The sequence below is a fragment of the Xiphophorus maculatus genome, chromosome 9 (genome assembly GCF_002775205.1).
Source record: "Xiphophorus maculatus strain JP 163 A chromosome 9, X_maculatus-5.0-male, whole genome shotgun sequence".
Classification (NCBI taxonomy): domain Eukaryota; kingdom Metazoa; phylum Chordata; class Actinopteri; order Cyprinodontiformes; family Poeciliidae; genus Xiphophorus; species Xiphophorus maculatus.
Genome location: NC_036451.1, coordinates 15,534,490 through 15,556,458, shown reverse-complemented (window position 1 = coordinate 15,556,458; position 21,969 = coordinate 15,534,490). Strand labels below are relative to the sequence as shown.

Below are 21,969 nucleotides of genomic sequence, written 5' to 3'. Positions count from 1 at the left end.
ACACAAGGTAGGTAGGACAGAAATGAAGAACGAATAAGGAAACAAAAATGGGAGGACAAAAATTAGGGAAAAAAAGTAAAGACACAAAGGATGCCGAAAGGAAGAAAGGAAGGACACAAGGAAAGAAGGAGACCAAAATGGAAGAAGGTAGAAAAAAGGAAGGATGAAAAGAAGGACAAACAAAGAAGATCAAAATGAGGGAAGGAAGAACAAGGAAGAAAAGTCTGAAGATGCAAAAAAATATATACTTTTTTCCCTCCATATTTACCCAGACCTTAAAAATAGTGAAATTAAACTCCAGACTTCTCCAAACTACATAGAAACCCTGTTAGCATCTTGTGTATCTCTCATATTTGTTTTGTCCTCTTTTCTTCAGGCCATGTTAATGCCCCTTTCACACAACACTGCACAAGCACATGTTTAGTGAGGCAGTTTCCAAATAGTGAGCAAGAGAAAGTTATTTGTAATAATTTTAAGGTTTAAACAAACCCAACTAGGAGAGCATTTGCTTTAGAGCTCAAGGTCTCCCTTGTGTAAACAAGGCTGGAGATTTTGGCATAACTCCACAGTGTGTTTTTGGAAGACAAAAATCATTACTCTAAAAAAAACCCTTTAAATCAGGAAGCCCTCTTCTCCTGGGTGCAGCTAGGCACAAGAGAGACCAACACTGCCTGCTTAAATCTCCTGACAAGCTAGTCATGATCTTGTGGTGGGTCTATTAACTTCTCTGTGCAACAGTAGTAATTAATCATACACACAGTCCAGAAATAAACAGGCATCCTCCTGAGATATCCTAAACTCTGACACGGTTATCTAAAAATATTTCCTACTTTAGAAGTAAAAGTATTTAAACCTATTGTTTGCCTAATCAGGCTCTGTTATCTTCAAAGTAAATTAATGAGGAAAAAACTGTCAAATATAACCTACAATAAACTAAATTTATTAAGCTTAAGATTTATTTAAGCATGTTTGATGCCTGAGTGTTATAATCCTCACCGACTGGGATACTGAGAGCAGTAGCTGTGTGTATAACAATAAGAATTACACAGACTTCATAGTAGGAAAACTAAAATGTCACATGTAGTTGTTGCAGGTTTTACAATGCTGCAAAACAGTAGAGTTTGTGTTGCAACCTAACTAAGACAAGTAGCCACATTTATTTTAGTTTTAGTCTTAAAGAGTAAATGTTTACAGTGACATGTAAACTTTTATGTCAAAAGAGATAAGCAGACAGACTTTATCATGCGGCAGCAGCTGTTCTAGTTTCAGAAAGTGAGGCATTCACGGTTCCAAACAATGATATAGACTTGGAGTGTAGCTGAGGACTTTGGACGATGACACTGTCGTTCAATAACCTTGGAGCTGACATTGGTTCAACTAAAGATCGAAAAGATTATAAACAAAATAATTCAGTAATTTACTACATTTATTGTTTCCTGGTCTCTTAAATGGGGGAAAATGAGAACATATCCAGTTTTCCCAAATGCACTCCAGACCCTCACCAAGACCACGGGCTTGTTTTTTGTTTTACAAAAACTAACACCCACTGCAGAGGAACTGCAAGTCATCAGATCCACAGCAGCAGAAAGTCCAGTCCCCACAGTCTGCTCTGCTGCTGCCAGCATGCATCTAATTATAGACTGACCCCTTCCAAAAGGGACGTCACTGCAAGGGGCTCATCATGAATTAATCTAAACCCGACTAGACCTGATCTTTCTGGCCACTACAGTCTCTCTTTCACACAATACAGGACTTACACTTTTGTCTCACAACAACCTTCCTGCTGACATGAAGGTTGCTTGCAAGAAGCATTCCCTTAACAGGGGAATGTTGCAAACTGTGTGTTCCTCGATGATAAAGCCTCTATGGGAACTTGCACTTTAGATGAACTGAAGACTAAATGTACAAGAGTAAAGCCCAGAGCCAGAAGCTAACGAACTTACCACTAAATCCCAGTTATTAAGCTCTAACAGAGTGATTGCCTCCGCGATGTTGTCGATTCCAGTGCAAGCCTGTGAGAGGACAGAAAAATGGAAAATTGAAGTTGTATTAAATTCAGCTGCTGATAAATGAAACGTGAAAAATTAAGGTCCCCTGCAATGTAGTGCTCTCTTTTTTACCGCAGAGTATGTTTATTTAAAAAATAGTTCACAACATCTGTCCAATCTAGCCTTTGGTCATCCTGTCAGAGACTTGGGAATTTGCAAGAATCAGTTTTCAGTTGCTGATTTTTTCCTTGAATCAAGCATCTATTTTGGATTTTTGTAACTCGGACTAAACACCTATACTTACAGAAGTAATGTTAGAAACCTTACCACCTTAGGATAAGATGAACTGATTGCAGCAGGATCTTTTTAATAACATGCTTTGTTTGTAACTTCAACAGCAGGTTTCATTTTCTACAATGACCCTTTTGACTGCAAAGCCCTTTTCAGATTCAATCACACATAACTATCAGGTAGCCAGCAATAAAACCTGTTTCAGCTCCGTGAACTGGTTTTTCAGCTCATTAGAATTTTTTTGATGCAAAATATTACATTGTAATACTGAAGTCATTTTCACATGAAACAATTATGTATTCATTATAAACCAACTGAGAGGTTTTGAAATGTATTAAGTATGAGTGAAGAAAGGATCCAGATCCAGAAAAGCTTAAAACATGTTAAGCATTGACTGTTGATGTCAAACATTCCCGACTCAACATTTAAAGAATGTTGTGTGTGAAAGAAGAAACAAACACTGACTCATAAGTTGAAAATTTCCATTTTTCATCTTTTTGAAAGCATATTATTCAAACACAACTTTTTTTAACTCCAACCTGAAATAATAGGGAATCTAAACAAAACAAATTAGCGCCAACTTTGACAAATATTAAATAATTACGCTCTTATGCGCCTTAACTGGTTTTATCTTTTGAAACTGTAACTGTAAGGATGGTAAGCTTCAAAACCAATAACCACTCCATGACCAGTCCCATAATATTGTCTTTTTGAATATTGGGACATGCTTTCCATTGTAACATTTTTTATTATTGCTTATCACAGGTGTGATTGATCACTTGTGATGTTTTGTAATTACAATCTTTGCTCTGAAGATGATGTCAGACGTTTGAGAATATTCACTTCAGTGCCAACACACTAACTGTTGGGCTTTGTCAAACTGCTATATAAATGTGTGTATTTTTAAGGGGTTTGTGTGATTATAATGGTGGTTTATCAGCAGATAATCTAGTTACAATGGTTTTGAATGTAGTTACTCCAAGTGATCCTTTGTTACGTTACAAAAAAAATGCACTTCATCATTCTTACGTTTTTGCATTTGATGTCTAAGGTTTCACAAACATTCCCACTTTCATCTCACTTTTCTTTATGACATGGTCAGTAGGCATCTGCTCAGTAGGCATTTTCATAATCTTGATACAAGATTCTAGTCATTTTAACATACTTTCATTAAACCAATTTTTTCTTACTAACCTGGTGTAATATTCTAATCTTGTGTAAAAACATAAAAGGGTAAGTCATCATAACAGAAACAAAGCCCTGGAAACATCAATCTCAGAGTAATTAGTCTATATAAAGAGTTTCACTTATAAACTGAGTTATTTAAATAAATTAACTTTTCAAAAATATTCAGATTTATTGACAGGAACCTGTAATAATGGAGTCAGTATTGTGGACTGGCTATCCAAATTTTGAGTCTTATTTGTTTGTGTTTATAGATTAAGAGAAAGTTAGGGTAAACGGTGTTTCAAAGTCCACAAACCAATAGACTATGACTTCATCCTAAAACTACAGAGTACTGGGAGATTCTGGGGTTTTCTTCAGGCAGATTCTGATTTATGGTTTTCTTTGATGTCTTCCCTGATGATTCAGACTTTCACCTTCCCCCACACTGCTTAATAAGGACTTTAACACCAAATAGAGAAGAGATATTGTCTGATAAAGTGGATGTAAATTTGCCACAAGAGTTCCAATTTTACACATCAAAGCCTATCTGATTTTATTAAACTCAAAGATTGCATTAAATTACCTTCTGTTAGTTGAGGCATTTATTGTAAATTATAATAGGAATTCTTAGTTTAAATGCATTTTTAAATGAATAAAAACAGAAACTATGATTTTTAGGTAGCTGACTTGCTGATTATGGGAGAACTGTTTACAATTTCTGGCCAATTCCTTAATGTATTAAAACCCTAGAATAGAGTTCTACTTTTGATTTTTTATGACTATATGAAGAGAGGTAGTGCTTTATTCTATCAGGAAGCAATAATACTAAAGTGAATACTACTGCTATAAATGTTGCAGTCCTGGATTTTTAATTTTTTTATTTTTTTGAAACCCCTTTTTTTTAAAAACAAATAAGTCTGACATTAAGCGATCAGTCCTTTGTCTCGCTAGCACTTATAGGTAGAAGATCACAGATTAGGGTTGTTGGGAAGATAACCAGTTGACTCAAAAGAAGACAATAGGAATCCAGATTGGAGTCGATTGGAAATAGAAATCCTGAATGTGTCGACGTTTAGCGTCAAGTGTTAAACTGCAGAAACAACAAGGGACGGTATGTAAACAAGCTGATAGTTTTATGGGGTGCAGCAGCTCCATTTTCAGCTAAACTGGAATTGAATACCAGTACTGTCCCATTCTTGGCCCGACAGTTTCGGCAGACTGCGACGTAAACACCGAGTTTTTGGTTAGTAAGTGTGTTCAGAGTCCGTTTCCGAGCTGTCAGTAAGTTAGCTCTGCGTGCTAACTCGGAGATCCTTGCTGCTTCCGACGAGCAGGGTTGCTGTTTCTGACGCCAGACGTGTAATTTAATTCAGCACACGGAAGACAAGACGCTTCCAGCTGTAAACAATGCCACAGACAAACAAACAAACGGGGACCCACCTGAAAGTCGGCCAGGATCATTTCTCGATCCATGTTGCTTTCGCCGCTGTCGGAGGCCATAGCAATGACTGGCTAAAAGCAATACCTCTCCACTGGCTCACAGACAGACGCTGAATACAGATAAAAATGGAGACTTACAGGCGGCTGTCAGTGTGATGTTAGTTATTTGTAGATATTAAAGTGGACGTGGAGTTAACAGCCTCAAAACAGACAAAGTTCAGGAAAGTTACGTTACAGTGCCCGGTTATCTCAAATCATTATTGTCAGCTAGCCCATTGCTTTACCGCTGGCGTAAAGTGATTTCGACTGTCGTAAAACGTTCGAGAGACTGCTTGAAAGTAAATCATGGGAATTTCGGGTCTTTTCCGTGATTCGAATTATGTTGCTCAAACCAAAGATGAAAAGAGACGGTTCTTCCCCCTCCCAAACAACTGTTTATTCAATACCACTCCTTAAATAACCTTCATATGTAAACATAAGTATGTGTGCATATAAAATACTAATGCGACTAATGATATGGTTCTGGTTGTTCATCACAGCAACCTGGGGTGAATAGAGGAACATACTTAAACATATTTCACTCAAGTAAAAGAAATTACTCAAGAGTGAAAAAAGCATAAGTTATGGGCAATGCAAATGACCAGAAGTTGATACAAATAGATAACATAATTAAAAAATAACACATTTTGATTTCTTTTACCATATAAAACTTATAAAACTAATGCTTACAGTGGAAATTTTTTTTTTTTTCACACAGTAAAGAAGAGTCCTTTATATTTCAACCTAAGGCAAAAAATAAATTGTGGAAAAAGCTGGCTTTCATAGCCTTCTGTCCTGCCTTACTAAATCATGACAACCATTAATTAGATAAATATGTCTACGACTCACTAAACATTGGTAAAAGCCAATGCCTACAAACAATCTTGAAATACCCCTAAAATGATGACCCTGCTGCCTGCTGTATGTTATTCAAAGAAATGCAGGACAAATGGTATGAATAGACTTTTTCTTCAAGCTGTCCTTTCCCCCCTCAATTAAATCAACCATAATCGGTGTCTGTTTTATTGCGGTATGAGCTGTACAAGTCGTAAAAGCTCAAGCCTGTTCTACTGTAAGAAAACAAGCTGCATTTAATGGCCGTAAAGTATGATGAAGAGCACTATACAGGGCAAAAATCCTGATTAGACACTCAGGATTGTCTAATCCTGATTGGACAATCCTGAATTTAAACCCATTTGAAATGAGACCACAAAAAGTGCTGAATACATATAGAAAATATGTGCTGAACTGTGTAAATTAACATAATCTTGTATGGTACAAAAATATAACATTTAAACTCACATGTGAAAGCAGGATAAGCAATAAGTTTAAACAACTTTTAATACATAAAGTTACATATGCTTGTTTTTTTCTGAACTTATTACACGATAAGTCACTTCATCCTTTCCTTTCCTTTCCTAATCTGCAAAGCCTTATAGAAAGGGAAGTGAAACAGATTATGTCAATTTTAGACTAGTTTAATTTCCTAGTTTTTGTTACATTCTCATGAGTCAAAGTGTGTACTTCAATATGGAAAAGTATCCACAGCATGCACAGGTCAGAGACAAAGCTATGGGGAAGGTGAAAGACGGGTTCACTGTGCTGTAAAAATAGCAAACACATACCAACTGCTTTAATTTTTTTTTGTCTCACTTGTTTCAGATCACAAAGCAAATTTGAATATCAGTAATACATAATAAAAATCAGCTTTCAGTGGATGTTTGAATTTGTTGGATTAGAAACCAACCCACCATACCGCAGAACAAAAAGCAGATATAAGTTTCCACAGAGGAGTCACAGAAAATTTAACCACAGCAAAAATACATATCAAGGGTAAAAGAAGAAGACGCAGATGACAACTCATACTGGATTGAAACCACGAAGAAAAACAATAAAGTCTCTGTAATCCGTGGCTTTATAAAATGTTATAAACGAACGTATTGGGTCACCAGACATAAGCATGCAATGGCATGTCAGGGTGAAGTAACTCAAGCAAATAAGTTGGGGCACACCCTTCAAAAAAACTTAATTAAAAGAATTTTGAAGTGGATTCACAGCTGAAGAAGAAGTTCGGAAACAGTAATGTGTCCTCATTTGCCTGTGATATGTAGTAGCTTTTATATCAACTGTAGGTGTGAGAGGGAAACCTAGATAATTCCAGTCAAAAGACTTTGCAATAATCTATGCGTGAGGTGATAAAAGCATGGATGACTTATCTAAGTGGCATCCAGACAGGAGAGGCTTGATTTCTGACAGGTGCCTTATAGGACTTAGCCACAGTGTTGACAAACGAATTAAGTTTTAGGCTGGGCTCCATTTTCACACCGATATGTGTTATCATATGTTTATGTTTATCATATGTTATCATATGGGAAGATGGACTGAGGTACAGACATGATGGTCCTGGAGGAAAACCTTTAGGAGGCTGAGGCTGCAAAGGAGACTGAGGCAGTGGTGCCTCAGTCTCCTAAACATTCAGCCAAAGCTACAATGATCAAAGCATTTTCGTATGTTAAAATTACCCAGTCAAACTAAGGACCTAAATCCAATTGAGTATTTAATAAGATGCAACACATTTTTGTTTACAGACTCTCTTTGTCCATTCTGAAAAAGTTTGAGGTGTTTTGCAAAAAGGTATGGGGGGAAAATGTCATCTCTAAAATGTTGAAGAAACACCCAGTCTAAAATGTATGTGAGTTTTGCACTTGTAAATGCAGTGAAAGGTTAACTTGACAAAGTATGGACTGAATACAATTCCACTGTCTATTTTGACTGGATCTAAAGTCTCATTTATTTAGTCGAATTAACGGGGAATAAAACAAAAATAGCACGCTGAAATAAAAAGAGAGGCCCACTGGACTGGTTAGATAAAGAACACTCCGACAGTACAGTCATCTCAAGGTGCACCAGACCGCTTTCCTTGATTCAGAAGAAAAGCTAAATTTGAACTCCTCGGTAAGTAATACATGAAGAATAATTGGAAAGTTATTATTTTTTATCAATACATAGGTTTTATAGATATAACGTGAAACAGATTTTGAGGGGGTAATACCACATATGGCCACAAGAGGGTGACGCTAAAACAGAAACAGAAAGGAGAAAAGCTCTCCAACGTCACGGCAGTACATGTTCAGCTTACTGTATTTATACCATGTGATGAATAGGGAGTTGATGAAACTTCCTATGCGCAAGGGGCCTGTGCTCTGTGGACTAGATCCTCCATTTGCTGAAATCCACACAGTCACGTAGCGTCAAGATGGTTTCTTTTCCCAGTTTCTTTCTTTTCTTTTTTTTTTTTTTTGATAGTTTTCAGTTATGACTCCTCCTATTTAAATTTGCTCTGTCCAATCAGGCCATCTGAGCCTATTTTGGTGACAATTTCAAACGCACCTAAACGTTTGACAGAGGCAAGCTTCTCTTTAGCTCATCTTAAATATAGGAGGGTTCTTCAGCGGGGATCTGAGCCTTATTATTATAGATAATTCAGTCCGATGATGATGTGAAAGCATCATCTGACACCCGGACGAGTCATTTTTGGAAATGAAAGGAAACCTATTCAGCAATATCGTCGTCGCAAAGTGAAGATCTCCCATGATGATGATGCCCAAATACAGTAAGAAACTGGCTCCCTCTATTGTGATTACTGTTTTGAAAACGAGCGGGAAGTGACGGTTAATGACATCATGTTGGCTGGTGATCGGTGCAGCTTTTTTTTTTTTTTTCCTGTCACCGTAGCCGGGTGGGTTTTTTTTGGGTTTTTTTTTTTTGTTCGTTTGTTCGTTTTTGCTTTCACCTGTTTATAGTCTTTGACATTTAGCTATTTAAATGTAGAATCACAATATTTCACAGTTTATTGGGCAGGGATGCATGTGCTGCCGTTCAAGGGTCATTTGAGGTGAAAGTCTGTTTGTTTTGTGTTTATGGTGTTATTGCGTCTATAAGTTGGACATAAAACCTATAAAAACCTACAGTGTAAACATTTGAAGGCCTAATGGCTTGTGTGAATATTTTTTTGTGTTGTGTTATTTGCCTCCAATCACGCACGCAGCAATTTGAATGACTTTGTGTTCTGTCATTCAGGACATGAAAATCCTAAATGCTTAAGAAGGCAACTGGGCTTCCGCTGTCCTTGAAGGCGTCTTTCCTTACATCCAAAATAGATTAAAAGAAAGCTTCTCAGTCGTATATGTCCCACTGTTTGAAACACTAAATCAGAAACACATGTGTTTCTGATTTAGTTCTTGGATCCTTAAAGGGAATGTTTTTCCGTGCGGCTTGGTTTGGGAAAAAAGGTTTGGACAACTATTGTCTCTCCGCTATAGTTATTGTCTTAAAAGTGGTTTATGTGACGGTAGTAAACCCTTTGAAGTGTTTGCAAAAACCAACAGTGTGGTTCATTTTTATTGGTGATAATTATATTTAGAATATAATTATATATGTGTGTGTGTGTGTGTGTGTGTGTGTGTGTGTGTGTGTGTGTGTGTGTGTGTGTGTGTGTGTGTGTGTTCTTTGGGCCTGCTGAAAACCTGAATCACTGCGTCCTGCGTTTCTGCTGCAACATAAGGGATATTTCTCTTTTTGTTCAGCATTAAACCTATTTTTTTATACCAGTTTGAAAAAAGATAGATGTCTTTAAGTCAGTTTATTTCAATTCAAATGAATGAATATAAATATAAATTGAATATATTTTTCAGATTCGTTCAAGTAGCTATATAAAGAAATTATTTTGAGACAGAGTGTGATGTTGCAGATGAGCTAGTCAAATGTAATAAAGGGTTAATAGGAAATATACATGCCATAAAACAAAAAGCTAAATGAACCAGGAAGTTATCTCTGTAAAAACAAACAAAAATACATTAAGATTGAATTGATCCATTCTAAAATACAGAGCATTTTTTTAGTTGTATGGAAAAAAGAAATATGACTTTAAAAGTCATAAATAAATTGCTAATGCACTGCAAAATAAGGCACCACCTCCAATATAAATTTAGATCATCCAACAAACTATGATTATGTCCAAAACTATACAGCTAAGGATTATTTTTTTAACTAACTAACTTCTTGTTGAGGAACACGCATGAGACAATGGAGGGGGTTTGGGGTCCAGATCGGCCGCGCCCGGATGATAAAGGGAAAAGTCTCTCTCACAGGAAACTACAAACCACAAGCAGGATTTATCCAACACATTTAATCATACCGTTAGCTAACACTCATTTGCAGATTTGAAAGTACTTGTTGGCAGTGAAATACGGGTCATGATAGTGTCTGTAATGGAGATGGAAATTATATTATCAGATAAACATGCATGGCCAGGGGTGCCCAAAGTGGGTCCTCGAGGGCCGGCATCCTGCATGCTTTAGTTCTCTCCCTGGTTTAACGCACCTGGATCAAATGATGGCTCATTAGAAGGTTTAAGAAGAACATTGACCTGCTGAAAAGGTTGTTACTACAACCAGGGAGAGAACTAAAACATGTAGTATGCCGGTCCTCGAGGGCCGACTTTGGGCACCCCTGGCCTAGGGCTTTATCGAACTTTTTTTTTTTGTCCCAGCAAAAGTGATCTAATATTTTTCTATTTCTATTTATTTTTTCTTTGTGTCCAGGTGGTAAGGCTGGAGCACAACGCGCTGGTCAAGGCGCTCCATGAAGCAGGGGCTGCCCCCCAACTCGCGCGACCGGGGCCAATCGTGACTCAATCCCGGACTCTGGAAAATATTACGAAACCACTGCACAGTTTTCCAGAAATCAGCATCTCTGCATGTATGACAGCCATTCTATTCCAGTCTCAGTTGAATTAAAGCCCAAGTACAGCTCATTCTGCTCAATGGAGTGGCATAAGGTCACCCAAAAGCGGTGTGAAAGACTGGCGGAAAGCATGCCAAGATGCATGACTGCTGTGAATAACAAAATCACGGTTATTCCACCAAATACTGATTTTTGAACTCTTCTCGAGTTAAAACATTAGTATTGCTGTTTCTAAATGAACATGAACTTGTTTTCTTTGCATTATTTGACGTCTAAAAGCGCTTCATCTTTTTTGTTTTTCTGTCCATTTCTTATTTTCCGCAAATACATCCAACATTTTTTGCTCAGAATTACGTTGTCAGTAGTTAATAGAATAATAATTAAAAAAAAACAAAGTTAATTTTACTCCAAACGAGTAAAATCAGAGAACTGATAGTTTTGCAGTGGTCTCTTAATTTTTTTTCCCCAGAGCTGTATATAGCGTGCTGATTGACAAGTGGGTTGACGTCAATGACCAAAAGGGAAACCTGCAGCCGCACCTGGCCGCGAGGGAGGAACATCTGGTGGTGGTTAATCTGCATCTGGAGACCACTACCATCCTCGGAGGGTCAAGAAGAACACCCTATGTTGCTGTCGCAGGACTCCAGGGGGGTAAATACGTCTAAAAAGCTGAAGAAAGTATGTCTTAAGGCTTGTAAGAGAGTTCCTGTTCCCGAATGAGTGATTTGGGGTTGGCATAAGGCCTGGACCAAAACCTTTTAAGGACGCTGTCGAGCGGAGGCGTCATGGCTTTAAAAAATAATGTATTTATTTAGCGTGCATTGAATTTTACTTTACACAAAAAGCAGTAATTTTAAAAGAGAAACGGAAAAAAGAGCCGCAAATATTCTGTAAAGTTATTCATGTTAACAGCTCGTTGCGGTTTCTCGCCGCAATTGACACATTATTTAAAATAGAAAAGCTTTGAACACTTTGAACTTCAGTCCATTTCACTTTGATGCACGCGGTTTTAAAAACAACGAGCGCGGTTTAGTCGAATAATAGTGCAAAATTAAAGGAACCAGTAAAATCAGTTTTAAAAATTGATTAAGTAACAAACGGCACAAAAATCTCAATTGTATGTACACTGAGGCCTCGGCTGCGTACTTTGTTGATTTTTATGTTTCCTGGCATATTTAAAAAGTAAAACATTGATTTTTACCAACTACATAAAATACTTAATAAAAGTGCATTAGAAAAGTTTTCCAAATTGTTACTGGAAGAATATTTTTTACATTTCTATTTGTCGTTCATTGTTAGGCAGCTTTAAAGTATCGAGAATGAGTGTCTCAAATGTACCAGCGAAGATCCACCTTTCATTTATAAGACAGTGAAGCATGAAACGATGCTAGAATTATAGGCTTTAGCGTAACGGAATAAGCAGGAAATGTCCCTAGTCGAACTTCGCTGCGGCTGCAAAACTGCGTCACATTTTATCACCACTGCGCCAATTTATGAACCGACTTGGTCAAAATTAAATATTTGAAGTGGTACTTGGATTCTGTTAAAAGTCCTTACAGAATATTTTCTCTGGTCACAACTGACCTCCTTTTCCAACTATCCTCACCAACTTGCTTCTGGAAAGTTGAAAATGGATTATACATTAAGCTCAGTTTTAAAAAAAAAACAGGGTCTCTCGTTTCGCTGTGTTAGGTGATGTGTGTACCTCTTCTTGATTTGGTTATACATTAAACACGGTCTCCTTTACATATGTGTATATATATATATATATATATATATATATATATATATATATATATATATATATATATATATATATATATATATATATATATATATATATATATATATATATACATATATATATATATAAATAATGCGGTTTTTTGTGTGTTTTCTTAAGTCTTTTATTACTGCAAACACTGCAGCTCGTCTTGTTCACACAGTTTGGCCTGTCTGAAACGCAGATTAAAACACCCAGACACTTTTAAGATGAAATCATAGCAGATTTGTTGGGTGTGAATTTTGGTGCTGTGGTATTTGAGTGGGGAGAAAATCTGTTTTATTTTTTTTGTTTGTTTTTTTACAATGGTGATCATTGAACATTGGTGTTGTAGCCGACAGTAGCTCTTTGTTCAGGGTAGCTCATGTCTTCTCGTCGTTTGGGCGTGACTGGTGCAGAGAAACGGGATTGTCAAGGTCAGGTCTAAACTTGATGCTTGTGATTTTATACCCAGACTCAGCGTTGCCCTCCCACAAAGTCAGCTGATTGTTGTTTTTACCCTAAAGTGGCCAACTCTCTGTTATTAGATTTGATACAGTAGGGGCTTCCGCACTTACCATGTCTGTGCTTTCTGTCACTTTTTTCAGTTGTTAGAACTGTTTAATCCGTTGTTAACACGTCGTAACCTGCTTTTCCGAGCCGCCTTTAAACGCAACATACACCTATGCAGCAGCGATGGAGACCTGCTGCTGTGCAGAGCTACTCAGGTGTGTTAGAATCGTGGCAGCAAAACAGCAAAACGCAAAGAACTTTGCACATTTTCCCCCCCAAACCAACCGACTGAGTTGAGTAAAGTTGTTGTATGCAGGTAATGTTTGCTAAATGATGACGAGGTAATAGCACCTTAAGCCTGTAGGCTACTGATGCTGTTTATGTTCAAAAGTGGGTCAACACAGTAATTATCCACATTATCTCGATACTTTAATTATCAACACAGTCACAACACAACATGTTACAGTCATCTGAGTACCTTTTTTGGAAAAAATGTACTTATAATAGTAGTTTTACTGCACTGTACCTTTTTCTTTTACTTGAGTAACATTATTCTTGCTACGTAGATTAATTTTTGCTCTCCCAAAAATAAGCCGATGTCCCCCCCTGTTAAACTCGTCTGGACACGGGGCTGCCCAGACTTATAAACTGCTGAATCGAGCGCTGTAAAGGAGGTTCATGGTAGCTACCATATATGTCACAAACGCGGATTAAAAAAAAAAAAAAAGTGTAAACCTTAATTTGAAAAATAAATAATTCTATGCTACAACAAATGGCCGTCACAAATGCCAATACATGTAAATGTTTAAGCTGCTATTTCTGTGGAAACGAGAGTGTTGTGTAGTGCATGCTACAGTGTTGTTCAATTTGAAAGTACAGCTTTTAGTCATACCGAGCCCACGTACCGCCTTCCTGGTGCAAATGTCCTGGTGCCTTTACCTTCGCTCCATTGATCATAGTTGCCTACTGGTTTTTGCCAGCATCAATGTGTCTGGCAATCCGTCTTGAACTAATTTATTTTGGGAAGTGTAAGATCATGTTTGACCTACTATGACATGTACTTTGTGTTTAATGATACTTGTGGCTCTGATCCTTGTAGGGGTCAGATGACAGAAAAATCAGAAATTATTATTAAAACTTGAGGTGGAATATTTCTTTATCGCTGGTCGCCAAAGTACGAAACTCGCTGTGAGGGCCTGAACTGGCCAGTAAGAAGCGTCCACTGGTCATTTTTGTCCGCCGACTCTTAAAGTGACCAACATGGCAAAGGTTAGAAACGGTGGAGAGTCGCAGTGACCTGGACCCCTTGATTATTGCGCTGCATTCTGGCTCCAAAGAAATGTAATAAATTTAATGAACTGGACATTTACTAAAGCGAGTTTCTTTTATTTATTTTTATTTATTTAATCAGGTAAAAACCCCATTGACATCCAAATCTCATTTGCAAGAGGGACCAGGGCAGAAATCTGCGATTTATTTGTTGCATTACCTTTATGTGCATATAACCAATGTACGCAACAAACTTGTACACGCATGCAAAGCGTTTTTTTCCTTAATGGAAGTTTGGTAGAGAATATAATTATCTTAATTCTGGAAGATAAGATTATGTATTTTTTAGGCTGTGATTATCAACACAGCTACGTAAGTGGCCGCCATTTACTGGTGAGCTATTTTTAATCTATAAAGCGTCATGTGCAGATTGTGACCAGCTAACAGACTCATATAAAGTCTAAATCGAAATGCATAACGTGATTCGATATTAAATGTTGCGCTAAAACATATTTATATATTAAACTTTTAAAAAGTTTGAGGTCAACCGCTCTGCAGGAGCGGCTTCCCGTCTGATAATGTAAAAACATTTTTACAAACTAATCTCCGTAGTGCTGGTCTGTTAAAAGCAAACAGTGCACGACGTCGCAATGCAGGGAATAAAGATAATAAACCGTTATGTCAGATCTAGATCTAAATGTCATTCCCATTAATCTGTCCTATTTTCCCCAGGGATCAATAAGCAACAAAAAAGCAAAACATTCTTCTTTGTTCATGATATGAATGACGTATGTTTCCCATGTATTTCTCACTGCATTACAGTATAGTTTCTAAACGTTTGTTTTATAATCTAATTCAGATTTTATTCTCTCTTTCCCTCTATTACAGACTTAAGAAAATGTCAGTGAAGATGAGAACGTGGAGTTTGTTGTCAGAAACATTCTGACATTTACACATGGATTAAAATATATAACTGTAAATGTGTGTTTTACAAATTAAAGCAAGAGGTTCATTTTTTTTTACATCTTTGAAAGTTTAAAACAAATCCTGCTGTGGATTTGTAGACTCATGACTATAATGAGTCTGCACATTATAGTCATAATGACTATATATAGTCATTATGTCACTCATTATGACATTATAGCCATAATAAGCTCTACAGACTCATTATGACTATATCTTCTCGGACAACCTCTGAACGTTTTCATTTGCTCTGGGACCAGTAAGGCGAAGCAGAAGACTGGAAGTGAACCAGTGAAACCTCATTCTACACTCAAGACCGTGTGACAAATATTCTGTTGTCTCCACAGATTGAAACTTTCACTATGCGTCTGTTGCTATTGCAACAATGCCGTAAACAAATGAGAAAAGAATCATCATCAGGTACGATTGTCACTTGATGGGTCCAAATATCACTGACAATATTTTATATTTTCCATTAATAAAATACATAGTGCAACATATTCCGTTAGGGAAGAATTAGGTTCACTGACAATTGCCTTGTAGCTTTTAGTAGAGAAACTTTGCTTCTTGTGAATTCAACAGGAAAGATGAATTGTGAAAGTGACTTCCTCTGCTGAGATTATAAAAAATGTCAGAGCTGTGTGTGCGTACGTGTGGGTATTTCACCAAAGTTTTGCAGTCGAGCTGACCCTTATCTTTAGCTTTAACAGAAACACATGCAGGTGATTACAACATTCCTGTTTGCTAATATTTGATCTTGTGTTGCTTGTTGGAACAGCATCTCTTTGTTGGTCTTTTTTTAAATATAGCTTACGAATAATCACTATGCAGTCTAGATTTAGATTAAGTTACTTCCCAGATTAGTTTGTTGAAGGATGCATCTCTAAATATAAAGCTCTTGGTCAAGGCGAGGTAAGGAACCCTCTAAGACACTAATATGCAGACTGATATGTCAGTGTACACGATCATTTGCCACTGAAAATAAGGATTTTTAGAGTTTATTAAATGTATACATCTCACCCTTTACATGAAGAAGATCATTATGTCCATCAGAAGTCCACTTCATTTTAACCTGTTAAATGTCAACATCAACAAAACAAGCTTGAATCTAAATGAGACAAACTGAATTTTTAGTTTTTGATTTCGAAACTAAAAATTGGAAGTAATGAGTGACTGCTTCCTTATTTACTCTCCCCAAAGGAAATATGTATAACAGACTCATTATTTTCAGTTCAGTTGCATTTTGTTATGAGTTTCTTGCCTAATTAGTCAGTTACCACATTATGAAAGCTTTCCAAGTAAACTACTTCATCTTCATCCCAAGGTCTTATTAAGCCACCCTTGCAGATTCATTTGTTGGTAACAGAGCGTTTTCCAGTTATCTTCTCCTCACACTTACTGGAGGACAATATTTTGAGTAACAAACAAAGGGGATCTCTGAATAACAAAGTGGATGCAGGCTTACATATTGGAAATAATTTCATTGGTATAGTCTGCTCACACACACACACACACACCCACACACAAGAAAATGGTTAGAGTCATAATTCCCCATTCATACAGAAGTCACCCATTCATGTAGCTAGTGGTTATTTTAAAGCAAAATTTTACAGCTGCGTTATAAAAAGAGAGAAGTGCCCATTTGTGTGTGCAGACTATTTTTTTTGCAACCATTTCAGGAACTGGCTGTAGCTTGACCTTCATTGATAAAGTCCCAAAATGACTTAAATTAACTTTTTTCCACAATTAATGAAAGGAATTTAAAAAAATGAAAGGAAGTCTGTCGATTTTAATCATGTTTTAAGCAGCCTATTCGGAGCCCCGAAGAGCTAAATTGAAAATGGCACAATTAAAAGAAAAAAAGTGCATGTGCCCTAAAATAATGCTACTTTTATATCACACTTCGTAAAAATATAAAGACAAACGGCAGGAAATAACAAAACCCTGGATTGTTGGGGGCTTTTTCATTTGAAAAAGGATGAATGTGGAGAAGAGGGCTGCTTGCTGCAGAAAGTCATTTTGTGGAAAGAGAGAACAGTACGAAAGAGTGTGTGTGTGTGGGTGTGTGTGTGGGGGGGGGGTGGAGGGGCGAGGATGCTCTTTACTGTTTAAAGCTATTTTTGCTTTTACTGTCGTTATTACTTCTCTGCAGCACATTTGCGAATTATTAAACGTGCTTTATAATTAAGTAAACTTGAACGTGAACATTAAAAATACATTAAAATCCTTACTTTAGGTGCGGAGTGTTAGGCGGGCAGAGCCCATTTTGTCAGCATATTCGGTAAAGTTTGAATTTGAAATGTGTTCCGGATTTTATTCTCCCATCAAGTTCGTGACCCGCCACGTTTATAGAGGAGATAATAAAAAAAATGTGGCTGCTACGTTGGTTCGCTCCTTCACAGTTCGCCGGCGGTTGATCTGGTTAGAGGTTACGAGGAAGCGGGGGCGGCATCGCTTCCCTGTAACGTAGCGCTTGTTGAAGGGATGAGGACAAAGAGGAAAGAGAGACACCGCGATATGTTAGAGTTCTGAGCAAAAATAACTTCTAAAATCTGAGAGGTCCTTGACAGCTATTATAGCATATTATACATATACACTGACTTTATTCAGAATCCTAGTTAGGAGCATATTTAATCGTGTCCTGCTGATGGCACTGCTGTGTTTGGCTAATGTCAGTCACATGATTGAAGCGCATCAATCATGCACTTCAATCATGTGGTCCAGTTTGAGCTTGGGCGCAGACCACACCCACCCGGAGCAACAGTCGCTCCTCTGTGTGACAAAATGGTGCGAGTCCGCTTCTTCTTCTTCTTCTTTTTGTCTTGTAGCTGGGCTTCACCCAATCAGGCCAACTTCATAGTTTTTAAAACAAAGCGCCTGAACGCCAAACTTGTTTGTCTTTGAAGTCAAAACAAAAAGGAGCACTTTTTTTTTTCCTCTTCCTCACTTTGAGCCTAAAATTCACCGTTTTTGTATCACAGGGTATTTCTATTTCTACCATTCATATTGCAATTTCTCATTCGGGTTGTCGTTATCCGCGCTGTAATCTCTGGAAACGAGGTGTTTCTCCATGATTCAGCGATATTTGAATCCAACCTGGAGTGCTGGTCGTACCTGATGATGCCTAGTCATAAATTTATTTTTAGCTGATCGTTTTAAGAAACGTCAGCCGTTTGTTAATGACAGTATGGTGCAGGATTGTTTTGTCAAGTCTTTGATTTTAATTCAGTTTATGTTTTTTTTCCCCCCCATGTTTGACTGACTAGCTTGCTTACATGTAAGAAGTTTCTAAAGTTTCTGAACAAGAGGAAGACATGTGCTGCGATTCAAACCTCATTTCAGGTAAGTTCCACACTTTTTTCGTTGTGTTTGTAGTTTTGTTTCTTTTAAAATCCTTTTTCTATTTTTATTTTATTTTTTTTTACCAAAAAAAAAGAGCATATTTATTGTTGTGTGGTAAACTCATATCGAACAGGTGTTTTCTCCAAAGATAAATGAGCAACGCCTTCAAAATTTGAACATGAATTTATAGTTAAGCAAAACATAGGCTAAAGAAAAAAAAATATATATATTTAAAGCATTCATCTTAGGCATATTTTAGAGATTTTAGCATTTGAGAAAAACACAAATAAAGCACTGTCTGTCTGCACATGTATCCAGGAAGAGCCTATCAACTTTTGGCAGACATTTTAAGACCACATGAATGTGGTAGAAACAAATTAATATTATACATACATACATATACAGTCTATGGAAGAAAAAAAATACACTTAGTAGGTTGTGGCTTATTTTTTTTACATGTATAGATTGCCGAGTGGTGCACTACCAAACATTGTGTTGCCTTCTGCCTTTTATTTTCATGTTAAAAATATTATATTTATGTCCTAAAACACTATAAGTTTCTAGGTATACTGTGAGATTAAGTAAAATGTTAATTACACCAATTCATAGTTTGCAATTGTATGACTTGTGATGAAGAATGGATGTAGCTTTGGATGCATGAAATTATATTTAAAAAAATAATAATAATAATAACAAACCCCTAAAATTGTTTCAACCTCTTTTTTTATGCAAACATATGCCATTTTGAGGTAATCAGAACAGCAGAAAGAGAAGGGAGAGAGGAAGACAGGAGGAGTGGCCTCAGGTTGATAGGACCACTAAGACAGACATTTTTTCTTTGTTCTATCAGGATGGCGTGCCGATCAGACCTGCTCTGCAATGCCTCAGCGTGTGGGAAGCTGGAAGAGGTGTTGGATTTATTGAAAGCTGGAGCTGATGTTAATGGACTGAATGAGTTTAGGAGGACTCCTCTGCAGGTTTGGCCAATAGTTCACTTTCTCCTATTTAGTAAAAACTGGCAGCATTAAATCAACACGGTGCTGAGTATTTAAATTTGTGTAAATGTAACTTTTTCAGAGTTATTTTGACAAGAGAGGGTAGTTTTAACACTTGAAAGAGTTAAAGCTACTCAATCTCTTGTTGAAACTAACCATACCATTTCTAAAGGCTCCATAGACACAGTGTTGATTTTAACTCTGTCATTTCCTGCCTTTTCTCTCTCTATGTTCAAAAGTAAGCTAAGTTTTTTTTTAAACTGTGTGCTGGAGTTATATTTATTCGATATTATTATTATATTTGTTATATATTACAAATGAAAAATGTCTAACCTAAAGTAATTAGCAGGGTTTTTTTTCCCCCAGACTTGTGAACTCAGTCATAACAAAGAGAGAGAGAATGATTTTATTATTTATTACTATTTGTTTTATATAAAAAAATGTCAGCACTAAAACATTTTTTGAGATGAATGTTTTAGTGCTGACTGAAACAGCACAGAGAAAGTAGGAAGTTGTTTCTCAGTGGAAAAATACAGGCCTCCTGTTACAGGTGAAGTCTTACCATGCTCCAGATTAAATGGGAGGGAACATTTGCACTGCCATTAATAACATATGTTTAAATCTTTATTTTTTTCATGTTCAACAAGTAAACGTTAAACTATCTGCACAAACACAACCCCCCCCCCCCCCCCCCCCCCACACACACACACTATATTTCTTTCAATCTTTACAGGGACTTTACAATGACTTCCATTCATTTTTCATTTAGGGGTGGAAATTAAAAATGTTCCCCACCAGCTTCTGTGGCTGGTAGAGCATGGTAAAACTTCACCTCTGACAGGAGGCCTGTGTTTTTCCACTTGATTAGCCACAGTGGCTGAGGCAATGTGGAGAGAAAGGCATCCCCAGTCATTCCCCATTTCCCAGGGGAATGTGGAATGAATGAATGAATGAATTAATGAATGAGAGAATGGGGATATTTCACAATATCAAATAAACTAAGGAAGCACAATAACTATAGGGCACTATGTAGCCAAAGAAAATAACTGGCATATTCAAAAAACTATAACAACATAAAAAATACTGTCACAACCTCACAGGTCTGGACATATACAAAAGAAGGGACAACTTAAAGATATGGAGTCTGTATCCTCTCTGTAGAATCCGCATTCAATACTGGCATGCAAATGTTGCAGGAAAAAGTTTACATTAGAAATTCAAATTAAACTAAAAAACCTCAGTTCTCAGTGTTTATTTCGTTTTCATTGACGTGCCTCCCACTTTTTTCGTCTCAGTTTATGTAAAGGGCAAACGTAAAAGCCGTAGGTTACTCAACTCATGAGCAAATGACTCGCATGCCATATGCCATATGTGCCCACGAGTTCTGAGTTGTGAGTCAAAACTAAATCTAGATTTAGTTCAAAATTTAAATCAACTTACAAAGTTGTTTGACAAAATAGTTGTGAAACATCCCACCAGTTCACTCGTCTGTCTTTTATTTTCCTCCTGTTTCCAGGTGGCGATGCTCGGAAACACCGAGCTCGTCCGGGCTCTACTCGCGGCGGGAGCTGATCCCAACGCGCGAGACCACATCCTAAACCTCACCGTGACTCACGACGCCGCACGCGAAGGTTTTGCGGAGACCGTGCGTGAGCTGGTAAATCACGGAGCGGATGTGAATCTCGCGGACGAAATCGGCAACCTGCCTCTGCATCTGGCCGCAAGGGAGGGGCACCTGGAGGTGGTGAGGATTCTCCTGGACCTCACCGAGGACCCCCGGAGGACCAACCAGCAGGGACACACCGCGCTGTGGCTGGCACGAGACTTCAATCGCGCAGAGACGGCTGATTTCATTGAGCAATATCTGGACCCTGAGTGACGTGAGGGAAGGTCTTATTGCTAATTTGTGTTTATTATAATGGGCCCTCAGAGGAAGAGCTGCTCTTGTAGAGGTATAACAGTCTAATTGTCATAAGGCAAATGAAAATGTTATTTTAACAGAGTCAGAGTCACCTTTGGTGACCAGACTCTGCTCATTAGAGGTGACTAACTGAAATAAGTCTTCAGTGTCACACCATATTCCTGCGTTAATGTTTAATAAAAGGGCTTTTGCGACGACTTGTCCCAACAAGACGTCACTTCCTTGCGCAGGTGAAGATTCCAGCGGAGGCGCGGCATTGTTTTTGGTTGTTCAAATAAAAAAAGTTTGTTTGTAGCTACTGTTGCGTCTACAGCACCCTTCTTCTTTGTGCCGAAGTGCTTTGTAAATATCATGTGACATCAAATACTGATTGTAAAAACAAGAAATAAACTTAAACAGACACGCCTGTGTCATTTTTGTGCTCAGTTTTCTCAAATACAGTCTGCTATTGTGAAAGATGGGCCTACAGGTAATTGACGTTTCAAATCACTTTATTTTCAGAATTTTAAAAACGACAATTAAAAAGTGACACAT

The 21,969-nt window shown here is 37.4% G+C and overlaps 2 protein-coding genes across 7 annotated transcripts in view; one reads left to right on the top strand and one right to left on the bottom strand.

Annotated features, from left to right (window-relative positions):
- The window catches only part of faf1 (Fas associated factor 1), a 71,950-nt gene extending 66,777 nt beyond the window's left edge, over positions 1-5,173 (bottom strand). Inside the window, exons 1-2 of the mRNA XM_005806360.3 lie at positions 4,887-5,173; positions 1,944-2,012 (exon numbers count right to left, since the gene is read on the bottom strand). Coding sequence (XP_005806417.1) covers positions 1,944-2,012; positions 4,887-4,946 — 129 coding nt within the window. The 5' untranslated portion in view covers positions 4,947-5,173. The remainder of the gene's footprint in view (positions 1-1,943; positions 2,013-4,886) is intronic.
- A 3,148-nt stretch (positions 5,174-8,321) lies between these two features.
- On the top strand, positions 8,322-21,876 carry cdkn2c (cyclin dependent kinase inhibitor 2C). 6 transcript variants are annotated; one of them, XM_023339218.1, is made up of 7 exons: positions 8,322-8,538; positions 10,529-10,685; positions 11,140-11,321; positions 15,525-15,597; positions 18,444-18,519; positions 19,370-19,496; positions 21,031-21,876. In XM_023339218.1, exons 6-7 carry the CDS (start codon positions 19,371-19,373, stop codon positions 21,391-21,393), a joined length of 489 nt encoding a protein of 162 aa, XP_023194986.1. In that variant the 5' UTR covers positions 8,322-8,538; positions 10,529-10,685; positions 11,140-11,321; positions 15,525-15,597; positions 18,444-18,519; position 19,370; the 3' UTR covers positions 21,394-21,876. The 6 variants fall into 6 exon arrangements, with proteins under 6 accessions (XP_023194986.1, XP_023194985.1, XP_023194987.1 ...); XM_023339217.1 differs by having other exon boundaries at positions 15,103-15,597; XM_023339219.1 differs by lacking the exon at positions 15,525-15,597.
- The last annotated feature ends 93 nt before the right edge of the window (positions 21,877-21,969 follow it).

What these genes read in the sequence shown, in the direction of transcription:
- cdkn2c (XM_023339222.1), top strand. Translation starts at nt 19,371, where the DNA reads ATGGCGTGCCGATCAGACCTGCTCTGCAATGCCTCAGCGTGTGGGAAG. An exon ending in TTAGGAGGACTCCTCTGCAG is followed by an intron (nt 19,497 to 21,030) that starts GTTTGGCCAATA and finishes TCCTGTTTCCAG; the next exon opens with GTGGCGATGCTCGGAAACAC.